Genomic DNA, 14164 nt, shown 5'->3' with positions numbered 1-14164 from the left:
TCCATCATTGAATCTTCCCTCCCCGCCTCCATCGACGAGCCTTCCCTCCCCGCCTCCATCGACGATCCTTCCCCCCCCCCCACTTTTGGTCAGTCCTAACTACTGTAGACCGGGAACATCCCTACAACAGGGGACTGAAGTTGGTGGCGCTAAATCATCAACGTTTATTGGGACCATCAATTAGTTTTTCCCTCCCCGCCTCCATCAAAGAGCCTTCCCTCCCCGCCTCCATCAAAGAGCCTTCCCTCCCCGCCTCCATCAAAGAGCCCTCCCTCCCCGCCTCCATCAAAGAGCCTTCCCTCCCCGCCTCCATCAAAGAGCCTTCCCTCCCCGCCTCCATCAATGAGCCTTCCCTCCCCGCCTCCATCAATGAGCCTTCCCTCCCCGCCTCCATCAAAGAGCCTTCCCTCCCCGTCTCCATCAAAGAGCCTTCCGTCCCCGCCTCCATCAAAGAGCCCTCCCTCCCCGCCTCCATCAAAGAGCCTTCCCTCCCCGCCTCCATCAAAGAGCCTTCCCTCCCCGCCTCCATCAAAGAGCCTTCCCTCCCCGCCTCCATCAAAGAGCCTTCCCTCCCCGCCTCCATCAAAGAGCCTTCCCTCCCCGCCTCCATCAAAGAGCCTTCCCTCCCCGCCTCCATCAAAGAGCCTTCCCTCCCCGCCTCCATCAAAGAGCCTTCCCTCCCCGTCTCCATCAAAGAGCCTTCCCTCCCCGCCTCCATCAAAGAGCCTTCCCTCCCCACCTCCATCACTGATCCTTCCCTCCCTGTCTCCATCAAAGAGCCTTCCCCCCCGCCTCCATCAAAGTGCCTTCTCTCCCCGCCTCCATCAAAGAGCCTTCCCTCCCCACTTTTGGTCGGTCCTGACTACTAGAGCTGCAGTTTTGGAGTTTCTGGGAATGCAGGTACAACGCTGGAGTTGGTGGCGTTAAGTCATCAACATTTATTGGAACCATCAATTTGTTTTTCCTTCCCGCCTCCATCACTGAGCCTTCCCTCCCCGCCTCCATCACTGAGCCTTCCCTCCCCGCCTCCATCACTGAGCCTTCCCTCCCCGCCTCCATCACTGAGCCTTCCCTCCCCGCCTCCATCACTGAGCCTTCCCTCCCCGCCTCCATCACAGAGCCTTCCCTCCCCGCCTCCATCACTGAGCCTTCCCTCCCCGCCTCCATCACTGAGCCTTCCCTCCCCGCCTCCATCACTGAGCCTTCCCTCCCCGCCTCCATCACTGAGCCTTCCCTCCCCGCCTCCATCGCCGAGCCTTTCCATCTCAACCTCCATCGACGAGCCTTCCCTCCCCTCCTCCATCGACGATCCTTCCCTCCCCACTTTTGGTCGGTCCTAACTACTGTAGACCGGGAACATCCCTACAACAGGGGACTGAAGTTGGTGGCGCTAAATCATCAACGTTTATTGGAACCATCAATTAGTTTTCCCCTCCCCGCCTCCATCAAAGAGCCTTCCCTCCCCGCCTCCATCAAAGAGCCTTCCCTCCCCGCCTCCATCAAAGAGCCTTCCCTCTCCGCCTCCATCAAAGAGCCTTCCCTCTCCGCCTCCATCAAAGAGCCTTCCCTCCCCGCCTCCATCAAAGAGCCTTCCCTCCCCGCCTCCATCACTTAGCCTTCCCTCCCCGCCTCCATCACTGAGCCTTCCCTCCCCGCCTCCATCACTGAGCCTTCCCTCCCCACCTCCATCGACGAGCCTTCCTTCCCCGCCTCCATCCACGAGCCTTCCCTCCCCGCCTCCATCCACGAGCCTTTTTTTCCCACTTTTGGTCGGTCCTGACTACTGTAGATCGGGAACATCCCTACAACAGGCGACTGGCGTTGGTGGCGCTAAATTATCAACGTTTATTGGAACTTTTAAAGAGCCTTCCCTCTCCGCCTCCATCAAAGAGCCTTCCCTCTCCGCCTCCATCAAAGAGCCTTCCCTCTCCGCCTCCATCAAAGAGCCTTCCCTCTCCGCCTCCATCAAAGAGCCTTCCCTCTCCGCCTCCATCAAAGAGCCTTCCCTCTCCGCCTCCATCAAAGAGCCTTCCCTCTCCGCCTCCATCAAAGAGCCTTCCCTCTCCGCCTCCATCAAAGAGCCTTCCCTCTCCGCCTCCATCAAAGAGCCTTCCCTCTCCGCCTCCATCAAAGAGCCTTCCCTCTCCGCCTCCATCAAAGAGCCTTCCCTCTCCGCCTCCATCAAAGAGCCTTCCCTCCTCACTTTTGGTCGGTCCTGACTACTAGAGCTGCAGTTTTGGAGTTTCTCGGGAATGCAGGTACAACAGGGCGCTGGAGTTGGTGGCGTTAAATCATCAACATTTATTGAAACTATCAATTCGTTTTTCCTTCCCTGCCTCCATCAATGAGCCTTCCCTCCCCCGCCTCCATCAATGAGCCTTCCCGCCTCCATCAAGGAGCCTTCCCTCCTCCGCCTCCATCAAGGAGGCTTCCCTTCCCCCGCCTCCATCAAGGCGCCTTCCCTCCACCGCCCTCCATCAAGGAGCCTTCCCTCCACCGCCCTCCATCAAGGAGCCTTCCCTCCCTGCCCTCCATCAAGGAGCCTTCCCTCCATCAAGGAGCCTTCCCTCCCTGCCCTCCATCAAGGAGCCTTCCCTCCATCAAGGAGCCTTCCCTCCCTGCCCTCCATCAAGGAGCCTTCCCTCCCTGCCCTCCATCAAGGAGCCTTCCCTCCCTGCCCTCCATCAAGGAGCCTTCCCTCCCTGCCCTCCATCAAGGAGCCTTCCCTCCCTGCCCTCCATCAAGGAGCCTTCCCTCCCTGCCCTCCATCAAGGAGCCTTCCCTCCCGGCCCTCCATCAAGGAGCCTTCCCTCCCGGCCCTCCATCAAGGAGCCTTCCCTCCCGGCCCTTCATCAAGGAGCCTTCCCTCCCGGCCCTTCATCAAGGAGGCTTCCCTTCCCCCGCCTCCATCAAGGAGCCTTCCCTCCACCGCCCTCCATCAAGGAGCCTTCCCTCCCTGCCCTCCATCAAGGAACCCTCCCTCCCTGCCCTCCATCAAGGAGCCTTCCCTCCCTGCCCTCCATCAAGGAGCCTTCCCTCCCTGCCCTCCATCAAGGAGCCTTCCCTCCCTGCCCTCCATCAAGGAGCCTTCCCTCCCTGCCCTCCATCAAGGAGCCTGCCCTCCATCAAGGAGCCTTCCCTCCCCGCCCTCCATCATCCCTACAACAGGGCGCTGGAGTTGATGGCGTTAAACCATCAACATTTATTGGAACTATCAATTTAGTTTTCCCCTCCTGCCTCCATCAATGTGCCTTCCCTCCCCTGTCCCCATCAATGTGCCTTCCCACCCACATCAATGTGCCTTCCCACCCACATCAATGTGCCTTCCCACCCACATCAATGTGCCTTCCCTCCCCCGTCCCCATCAATGTGCCTTCCCTCCCCCACCCCCATCAATGTGCCTTCCCTCACCCACCCACATCAATGTGCCTTCCCACCCCCACCCATGTGCCTTCCCACCCCCATCAATTAACCTTCCCTCCCCACTTTTGGTCGGTCCTGACTCCTGTGGACCGGGAACATCCCACAAGAGCTGCACTTTTGGTGTTTCCGGGAATGCAGGTACAACAGGGCGCTGAAGTTGGTGGCGTTAAATCATCAACATTTATTGGAACTAAGCACGCATCTTAAACAGGTGAAGTCCAGCCTGGATGGATCATCACCATGGCACAGAATAAACAGACCAGGGTAGTGCAGGCGGTGGCAGTGTAGAAATGTAAACATACTAGGGTAGTGCAGGCGGCAATTTAAGAAGAAAACCAGCCACAAGGGATAACTGGATGCCGGGCCCCAAACTCAAAGAGAGCGGGCAGACCTGCAGCATGTACAGCCACAAACGACAGTGCTACCTGTCAAATCAGCAGGATGTTGTCAGGAATAGGCGGTTCATGGCGTGTCCAGACAGCCCAGGGGGCCCGCCACCGTCCTGACGCCACCCTGCCAATTTGACAGGTAGCCGCTGTGGTTTGCAGGTGTACATGCTGCAGGTCTGCCTGCCGTTTTTGAGCTCTGTTATCCCCCTGTTTCTGGTTGTCGTCTTACACTGCCGCCTGCACTACTCTGGTCTATTTACATTTCTACACTGCCGCCTGCACTACTCTGGTCTGTTTTCATTTCTACACTGCCGCCGCCTGCACTACTCTGGTCTATTTACATTTGTACACTGCCGCCTGCGCTACCCTGGTCTGTTTACATTTCTACACTGCCACCACCCGCACTACCCTGGTCTGTTTATATTTCTACATGGCCGCTGCCTGCACTGCCCTGTTCTGTTTACATTTCTACACGGCCGCCGCCTGCACTACCCTAGTTTGTTTACATTTCTACACGGCCGCTGCCTGCCCTGTTCTGTTTACATTTCTACACTGCCGCCGCCTGCACTACATTTGTCTGTTTACGTTTCTACACTGCCGCCGCCTGCACTGCCCTGGTCTGTTTACATTTCTACGCTGCCGCCGCCTGCACTGCCCTGGTCTGTTTACGTTTCTACACTGCCGCCGCCTGCACTACCCTGGTCTGTTTACATTTCTACAATGCCACCATCTGCACTGCCCTTGTCCGTTTACGTTTCCACACTGCACACTGCCGCCGCCTGCACTATCCTGGTCTGTTTACATTTCTACGCTGCCGTCGCGTACACTACCCAGGTCTGTTTACATTTCTACAATGCCACCACCTGCACTACCCTGGTCTGTTTACATTTTTACCCTACCGCCGCCTGCACTGCCATGGCCGGTTTACATTTCTACACTGCCGCCTGAACTACCCAGGTCTGTTTACATTTCTACGCTGCCGCCGCCAGCACTACCCAGGTATGTTTACATGTCTACGCTGCCGCCGCCGCCAGCACTACCCAGGTATGTTTACATTTCTAAGCTGCCGCCGCCTGCGCTGCCCAGGTATGTTTACATTTCTAAGCTTCCGCTGCCTGCGCTGCCCAGGTATGTTTACATTTCTAAGCTGCCGCCGCCTGCGCTGCCCAGGTATGTTTACATTTCTAAGCTGCCGTCGCCTGCGCTGCCCGGGTATGTTTACATTTCTAAGCTGCCGCCGCCTGCGCTGCCCGGGTATGTTTACATTTCTAAGCTTCCGTCGCCTGCGCTGCCCAGGTATGTTTACATTTCTAAGCTGCCGTCACCTGCGTTGCCCGGGTATGTTTACATTTCTAAGCCGCCTGCGCTACCCGGGTATGTTTACATTTCTAAGCTGCCGCCGCCTGCGCTGCCCGGGTATGTTTACATTTCTAAGCTGCCGTCGCCTGCGCTGCCCAGGTATGTTTACATTTCTAAGCTGCCGTCGCCTGCGCTACCCGGGTATGTTTACATTTCTAAGCCGCCGTCGCCTGCGCTGCCCGGGTATGTTTACATTTCTAAGCTGCCGTCGCCTGCGCTGCCCAGGTATGTTTACATTTCTAAGCTGCCGCCGCCTGCGCTGCCCTGGTCTGTTTACATTTCTAAGCCGCCTGCGCTACCCGGGTATGTTTACATTTCTAAGCTGCCGTCGCCTGCGCTGCCCGGGTATGTTTACATTTCTAAGCTGCCGCCGCCTGCACAACCCGGGTATGTTTACATTTCTAAGCTGCCGCCGCCTGCGCTGCCCGGGTATGTTTACATTTCTAAGCTGCCGCCGCCTGCGCTGCCCAGGTATGTTTACATTTCTAAGCTGCCGTCGCCTGCACTGCCCTGGTCTGTTTATTCTGTGCCATGCTGACGACCCGTCCAGGCTAGACTTCACCTGTTTAAGATGTTGGTGTGCTTAGTTCCTATACATTTTGATAATTTTACGCCGCTAAGTCCAGCGCCCTGTTGTACCTGCTTTTCCTACATGTGAGTGGATTCATCTTTTGGACTATAACGGACTGAATTTTTCCTGCACATGGACTGTTACCCTGGCGCACTACTAGGAGGAGCATGGTGTACGTAGTGTTGGAGTTACTCTGCTATTACAATTTGGCCCGCAAACCCATATTTTCTGCTTCCAACTTTAGGGACAACATGTTCACTTGCTGCCTAATGTATCCCACCCACTTTCAGGTACCATTATAATCAATGTTATTCACTTTACTTGTCGGTGGTCAGAATGGTAAGGCTAAAGGGTGTCCTTGTTGGTGCTATAGGTGAAGGAAACACCCAAATGACAAACGCGCCACCCATCAGGGCCAAATGTTCTTCCTCCCCTGTGCATTGTGTTTTATTAGTCCTTTGTATTGGTAAGATACAAGAGCTTGTTGTACACATAGAAATGTAATACACAACACGGCCGTCTTCATCAGAATATTGCTGACGCCTCTTCCTTTTACAGCAGGGATTTCTGAACGCGCAAATGGTCGCTCAGAGGAACCGGGAGCTCCTCAGCCACCAGATCCGCCAGCAGAGGATGGCCTTGATTATGCAACAGGGGCAAGCGCAGGGCTTCAGCCCTCCCCCCAATGTGACGGCTTCTGCCAGTATGGAGAACCCCCTGGCTGGACCTCAAATGCCTCAGGCTCCTCCCCAGCAGTTCTCCTACCCACCTAACTATGGTAAGTGTCTCTGCACCCAGGGAATGCCAACTTGTAGATCCCCATCATTTACACTGCTCCTCCCCTGGACCTTCTTCCTGATAGTACAAATCTATTCTTTCAGGAATGAATCAGCAAGCCGATCCCAACTTTGCAAGAGTTTCCAGCCCTCCGAACCCCATGATGACGTCTCGTATGCCCCCTACACAGAACCCCCACCCTCAGCCGACACAGATGTACCAGTCACCCGACATGAAGGGGTGGCCATCAGGAACTATAGCGAGGCCCGGGTAATTACTCCCATCATGCGCCTCTCCAGAGGTGCCAGTGAATAAACCTAAGAGCTAACCCCCTTCACCCCCCCTTCCCCTTCCTTCACCCCCCCTTCACCCTTTCCTTCACCCCCTTCCTTCCCTCCCCTTCCCTTTCCTTCCCTCCCCTTCCCTTTCCTTCCCTCCCCTTATCCTTTCCTTCCCTCCACTTCCCCTTTCCTTCCCTCCCCTTCCCCTTTCCTTCCCTCCCCTTTCCCTTTCCTTCCCTCCCCTTCCCCTTTCCTTTCCTCCCCCTTTCCCTTTCCTTCCCTCCCCTTCACCCTTCCTTTCCTTCCCTCCCCTTCACCTTTCCTTCCCTCCCCTTCCCTTTCCCCTTCCTTCACCCCCCCTTCCTTCCCTCCCCTTCCCCTTTCCTTCCCTCCCCTTTCCCTCCCTCTTCCTTCCTTCCCTCCCTCCCTTTCCCTCTTCCTTCCCTTTTCCCCTTCCCCTTGCTCTCCCTTTCCTTTCCCCTTCCCTTCCTCTTTTCCTCCCCCCTTCCCCTTTCCTTCCCTCCCCTTCCCCTTTCCCTCTTCCCTCCCATTCCCTCTTCCCTCCCCTTTGCCTCTTCCCTCCCTCCCTTTCCCTCTTCCTTCCCTTTTCCCCTTCCCCTTGCTCTCCCTTTCCTTTCCCCTTCCCTTCCTCTCCCCCCCTTCCTCTTCCCCTCCCTCCCTTTCCCCCTATACCCCTACCCCCCTTCCCCTACCTTCCCTCCCCTTTCCCTCTTCCCTCCACTTCCCCTCTTCCCTCCCTTTCCCTCTTCCTTCTTTCCCTCCCTCCCTTTCCCTCTTCCTTCCTTCTTTCCCTCTTCCTTCCTTCCTTCCTTCCCTCCCTTTCCCTCTTCCTTCCTTCCTTCCTTCCCTCCCTTTCCCTCTTCCTTCCCTCCCTCCCTTTCCCTCTTCCTTCCTTCCCTCCCTTTCCCTCTTCCTTCCTTCCTTCCCTCCCTCCCTTTCCCTCTTCCTTCCTTCCCTCCCTTTCCATCTTCCTTCCTTCCTTCCTTCCTTCCTTCCTTCCTTCCCTCCCTTTCCCTCTTCCTCCCTTTCCCTCTTCCTTCCCTCCCTCCCTTTCCCTCTTCCTTCCTTCCTTCCTTCCCTCCCTTTCCCTTCCTTCCTTCCTTCCTTCCCTCCCTCCCTTTCCCTCTCCCTCTCCCCCTTCCTCTTTCCCTTCCTCTTCCCCTTCCTCTTTTCCTCTTTCCCTTCCTCTCCCCCCCCCCTTCCCTTTCCCCTACCTCCGCCCCCCTTTCCCCTACCCCCCTTTCCCTCTCCTCTCCCCCTCCCCTTCCCCTCCATTTCTTTCTTCCTCCCTTTCTTTCTTTCCTTCCCCTTAAAGCAATTTTAAAGTGGTTGTAAAGGCAGAAGGTGCATTCTATGCATTAAGATTAAGAAAAAAAAAAAAAACTGTATGTAGCATACCCCATAATACTTACCTGAGTCCCCAGAGAGGCAAGGCTCTGATGGACTTCACTGGATCGAGAGGGGGCTCGGGTAGGTATTGGGGGGGGGGGGGCAGCTGCACACAGAAGGTTTATTTTACCTTCATGCATAGAATGCCTTTTACACCCACTTTATTGGGTTATTGTAAATAAATCCCGGGGGTATTAATGGCAGCCATTGTGTCTCTTTGCAGCTCGTTCCCGCAGCAGTACAGCCACCAGGCCAATCCCGGCACCTACAACATGATGCACATGAACAGTAATGGAAGCCACATGGGGCAAATGACCATGAACTCCTTGCCCATGTCGGGCATGCCGATGGCACCGGACCAGGTAAATGGAATTTCATACAACTATCTGGCTGTATGACACGTGTCTTTCCCAACACCCTTCCTCCATCTACCCCTTTTTTGTTACTCTTTGGGGTCAATTCACAAAAGCGTTATAACTTTACAGCTTGACCTCCGGAAGTTTTACCCCCTTCATGACCATGCCATTTTTTTGAGATTCGGCACTGTTTTACTTTAACCGGTTCCCGACCGCCTCACGTGTATTTGCGGGGGCAGAACGGCTCCCCTGCGCGAAAACCCCATACGGGTACAGGGTTCCTTTTTAAGAGCCGCCAGAGGGCATGGCAGGGGACCTGATGCACGTGACCGGCGGTCGCGATTGTTGCCAGCCACGCGCACGAACGCCAGCACAGAGATTTGAGTGTGAACACACAAATCCCTGTGCTGTCAGAGGAGAGGAGACATGTCGTTTGTTCCTACTAAGTAGGAACAGCGATCAGTCTCCTCTCCTACTCGGTCCTATCCCCATACAGTTGGAACGGACGAAGTGAAAACACATTTAACCCCTTTGTTTTTTTTTTATATATATTCAAAATTGTCGCTCTTTTTTTTGTTTATAGCGCAAAAAATAAAACCCGCAGAGGTGATCAAATACCACCAAAAGAAAGCTCTATTTGTGGGGAAAAAAGGACGCAAATTTAGTTTGGGTATAGCGTCACGCCACTGCGCAATTGTCAGTTAAAGCGACGCAGTGCCGTATCACAAAACGTGCTCTGTTCAGGAAGGGGGTAAATTCTTCCGGGCTGAAGTGGTTAAAGGACCGGGAGGCACCGGGGTTAATATTGACTCGCTTTGCACATAGCAGTGCTGCTTCATGCATATCTAATACTACCCTCCCCCGGCGCTGTGATACGTTCAATCTAGTCAGCGGCCATGCTGAGTAACAAAGCGCCGCCACCTCCTCGTCCGTGATAGGCTGAACACTGACTCTGCTGGGAAACCGAGTCAGTGTTCTGTCAGACGAGGAGGAGGCGGCGCTTTGTTACTCTGCATGGCCGCTGACTAGACTGGGAGATGAGGCTGCAGATAGGCACAGCGCCAGGAGATGACGCGGGCACAATGCCGATCAAGGTACTTGGGGCACAGTGAGGCCGGGTAATGCAGATGGGCACAGTGAGGCCGGGTAATGCAGATGGGCACAGTGAGGCCGAGGCCTGCAGATGGGCACAGTGAGGCCGAGGCCTGCAGATGGGCACAGTGAGGCCGAGGCCTGCAGATGGGCACAGTGAGGCCGAGGCCTGCAGATGGGCACAGTGAGGCCGAGGCCTGCAGATGGGCACAGTGAGGCCGAGGCCTGCAGATGATCACAGTGAGGCCGAGGCCTGCAGATGATCACAGTGAGGCCGAGGCCTGCAGATGATCACAGTGAGGCCTGCAGATGATCACAGTGAGGCCTCGGCCTGCAGATGATCACAGTGAGGCCTCGGCCTGCAGATGATCACAGTGAGGCCTCGGCCTGCAGATGATCACAGTGAGGCCTCGGCCTGCAGATGATCACAGTGAGGCCGAGGCCTGCAGATGGGCACAGGGAGGCCGAGGCCTGCAGATGGGCACAGTAAGATGGACACAGTGAGGCATGCAGATGGGCACAGTGAGATGGAAACAGTGAGGCTGAGGCCTGCAGATGGGCACAGGGAGATGGACACAGTGAGGCTGAGGCCTGCAGATGGGCACAGTGAGATGGACACAGTGAAGCTGAGGTGGCAGATGGGCACAGTGAAGCTGCAAATGGGCATTGTTGACCCTCTTTTCCACTTACAGTAGCTGCTGCATTCTCACCCTAGGCTTATACTCGAGTCAATAAATTGGGTGCCTCGGCTTATATTCGGGTCGGCTTATACTCGAGTATATACGGTACCCAGAATTTCACTAACTTGCTTGCTGAATTTTTTTTACATTTTTTTTTTTAATTGACTAAATCAATTTTTTGTCTGCCCCCCCCCCTCTCTGTAGAAGTACTGCTGACGTCGCTCGGTCGCAATGGAGGAAAATGTGCACTATAGAGGATAAATTTCTATAAAAAATAAATAAAAAAAGTTCTATTTCTGCAGCAAGTTACGTCTTGCTTTGGCCTTACCAAGGAGGACATCAGCTCTTTTCTTCCTGTCTCGGAGGAGGGCCTGTCGGAAGAAAGCTGGGCCTGGACTTTGGGGCGTCGGGAACGTTTTGATGTAGTACGTCCGCAGGACAGACAACGGTCGCCGGCTGTTTTGGTGCTCAGAGACACAAGATGTGAATCGGGTGGTAACATTTTCATTCATAAGCTGGTCTGACAGCTTTAGGCAACTTGGGAAACTTTTTTATTTTATTTTTTTCTTGTTTCTTTATCCCAAAGCACCTAAAAAAAAGAAAAAACAATTTCTAAAGTGAAACCTTCAGATTTAAAGTTTGCTTATTTTTTACGTTGTGTTCAGAGTAGTATTCCTATAAAGCTTTGTGACTTTTTTGGCTCAAGTACAGTTTAGATGAGAGAATGTGTCGATTAACTGTGTGCAGTAGTTTTGCACTTTACGACTGTTGAGAACCGCCTGGAAGTTTCCGGCTTCATTGTCTGAGAACGAGATTGCAATAGCCCCGCCCTGAGATTCCCCCCCCCCCCCTCCATTCTGTATAAATAGCACGAGCAGGCATTGAACTTGTCTAGCCCCTTCCCTTCACCACAGTGTAAACTTTTTGTATATATGATCTTTATTAATGTATATGATTTTTTTTTTCTAGGTCAGTGTTCCTGGTTTTTATTTTTTTCAGAGCTTTTAAAGCTGTATATTTAACCCCGTGTCTGCCATGGGTGTACAGCAACTCCATTCTATGTTTTGGCAATAGATTGGCTAATTCCTGCGGGGGGCCCATTATGACTTTGTATCTAACATTAGAATTGCTCTCCTTCCTGTGTCTAAGAAAGCCATGACCCTCATAGTTTTTTTTGGAGAATGTTTGTTTTATTTCTTGGGGAGTACATGGCTTGACTTTTATGGAAGTTGGATATGGACTAAGAGATGCCCCCATTGCAGCTCCCTTAGCGTTACATTAAGAGCTAAGATTCCCTGTCCCTGCTCCAGCTCCCTTTTAGGGCCCATTCACCTTATCGCATTGCGATAATGGATGTTGCTGTGCTGCATGCCCATTTTTTGACTTACTGTGGTGTGTTGGGCAGCCGCTTTAAATGAATAGGCTGCCCTAACTTACGTCAAGTGCATGTAATGCACCACAGAGGACTGGGTTGGTGTAAATGAGCCCTTAATAATGTTAGAATTGCTCTCCTTCATGAGTCTAAGGTAGCGATGACCCACACTGTTTTTTTGAAGAATGTTTTATTTCTTGGGGAGTACATGGCTTGACGTTTATGGATATGGACTAAGAGACGCCCCCATTACAGCCCCCTTAAAGCTACTATAAGAGCTAAGAGTCCCTGCTCCCTTTTAGGGCCCATTTACACTATCGCATTGCGATAATGTATGTTGCAGAGCTGCATGCCCATTTTTTGACCTACTGTGGTGTGTTGGGCATTGCCTTTAAATGACTAGGCTGTCCTAACTTACATCAGGTGCATGTAATGCACCACAGAGGACCGGGCTGGTGTAAATGAACCCTTGGGGCCCTTTTATGTTTTAGTTCATGACGGTTAGCACAGATGTTCTAAAATGTTTTATTATAGCAATATCTGCGTGTTGTTAAATCTCTGCTTTGTTCTAAGTTCATTTGTTCTTGTTGCTTCAGTTTTTTCTGAAAACTTCTTCCTAAGCCTTCCTCATCCAAATCAAACATTTAACAGATTGGTCATTTTTCTGAACTCTGTGGATAAGTACAGATAATTCTTCATGGATAGAAAAGAAAGCAGAGTATTAGATGTTGCCTCCAAATGCTGGACTCTATGTAGAAAAGAAGATGCCCGAGGTTTCTGCATCCTCCTAAGTGGCATCTTGTTGACAAGAGTCCTCACTTGTTTTAAGTAATGAGATTTCGGTAGAAGTTTAAGAAGGTTTTCGCCACGCCAAGCTTTGTGCGTAGTTCTCAGAACCTTGGCTGTACCATGTGCCAGCTTCTAGGAGCTTGTCCTACTCGGCAAAGATGGCAAGGCAGAAAACGAAGCTGCGCTCTGTAGGCATCACACCATTACATTTATTTAATGTATCTGGCTTCCAAAATGATCTCTCAAAGCCACGCCCTTTTGACGCATTTCACCCCGATGAAAGCGGGTAAAAAGCATCAAGGGGTTGTGGCTTAGGGTGGGGAACATGTCTCAAATCTTACACTAAAGAAAAGCTATAGTGTGGTGCCTACAGAGTGCTGCTTCGTTTTCTGTTTTCTATCGGTGTGATATTAATGTTGAGTACGCTGCCCTCTTAAAATGATATTGACAAGTTGTACTTTCCCGATTGGCAGTTATATTGCCACAAGGGCCCCTCTCCCCCAGTCCTAAGATTGCTGTATCTGGTGGCAATTTTGATTTCTGTTTTCCTCCCTCTATCAAATTGGACTGGTTATATTCTTATTTCGAAAATTCACCCCGCACTTCGGCCTTCTAAAAGTTGTGGCCGTTTAGTTTTGGACCTAGCAGCCATTGGTGTTTAGGCGTGCCTGTAGCCCATCGAGAGCAAGAACGAGATGGGTGGCCATGGCTGTAGGCCGTCTACAGGCAGGGATGGCCATGGCTGTAGGCCGTCTACAGGCAGCGATGGCCATGGCTGTAGGCCGTCTACAGGCAGCGATGGCCATGGCTGTAGGCCGTCTACAGGCAGCGATGGCCATGGCCGTAGGCCGTCTACAGCGCCAGCGATGGCCATGGCCGTAGGCCGTCTACAGCGCCAGCGATGGCCATGGCCGTAGGCCGTCTACAGCGCCAGCGATGGCCATGGCCGTAGGCCGTCTACAGCGCCAGCGATGGCCGTAGGCAGTCTACAGCGCCAGGGATGGCCATGGCTGTAGGCAGTCTACAGCGCCAGGGATGGCCATGGCTGTAGGCCGTCTACAGCCCCAGGGATGGCCATGGCTGCAGGCCGTCTACAGCCCCAGGGATGGCCATGGCTGCAGGCCGTCTACAGCGCCAGGGATGGCCATAGGCAGTCTACAGCGCCAGGGATGGCCATGGCTGTAGGCAGTCTACAGCGCCAGGGATGGCCATGGCTGTAGGCAGTCTACAGCGCCAGGGATGGCCATAGGCAGTCTACAGCGCCAGGGATGGCCATGGCTGTAGGCCGTCTACAGCGCAAGGGATGGCCATGGCTGTAGCCCAACAAGAAAGATGCAAAGCTAGCTAATGTCCATACTTCTGTAGTCGCAGGAAACCAACCCTGAATGCAGTTCGCCTGGCAGCCATTGAGCAGAGACCAATTTTATTCTTAGTAGAAAAATTGTCAGGTTTTGGGTGTTCGATATAATCTGTAGCATCTGCAGGGCCTTATTGATGTGGAATTATCTGTACTTGCCAACCTTCACGTTTTCGGCTTTCCAATCTGTTTTGTGTTTTTCACGTTCTGGACAACTGATTTCAGATCTGTTCCTTTTACCCGTTCTAACAAATTTCTTTTCTTAGTGCTTTTCCAAAGTTAACAAATGAATGTTCCTTTTGTGCTGC

At 53.1% G+C, this 14164-nt stretch overlaps 1 protein-coding gene across 4 annotated transcripts in view; it reads left to right on the top strand.

Annotated features, from left to right (window-relative positions):
- NCOA3 (nuclear receptor coactivator 3) overlaps positions 1–13588 on the top strand; it is a 76441-nt gene extending 62853 nt beyond the window's left edge. For all 4 annotated transcript variants that reach the window (XM_040330512.1, XM_040330511.1, XM_040330510.1 and 1 more), the window contains 4 exons: positions 6301–6520; positions 6624–6789; positions 8434–8572; positions 10543–13588. In XM_040330512.1, coding sequence (XP_040186446.1) covers positions 6301–6520; positions 6624–6789; positions 8434–8572; positions 10543–10554 — 537 coding nt within the window. In that variant the 3' untranslated portion in view covers positions 10555–13588. The remainder of the gene's footprint in view (positions 1–6300; positions 6521–6623; positions 6790–8433; positions 8573–10542) is intronic.
- The last annotated feature ends 576 nt before the right edge of the window (positions 13589–14164 follow it).

Source organism: Rana temporaria, chromosome 12, assembly GCF_905171775.1.
Source record: "Rana temporaria chromosome 12, aRanTem1.1, whole genome shotgun sequence".
In the NCBI taxonomy this organism is placed as follows: Eukaryota; Metazoa; Chordata; class Amphibia; order Anura; family Ranidae; genus Rana; species Rana temporaria.
Note: the sequence above shows the minus strand (reverse complement) of the source record. Positions and strands in the feature narration are given on the sequence as shown.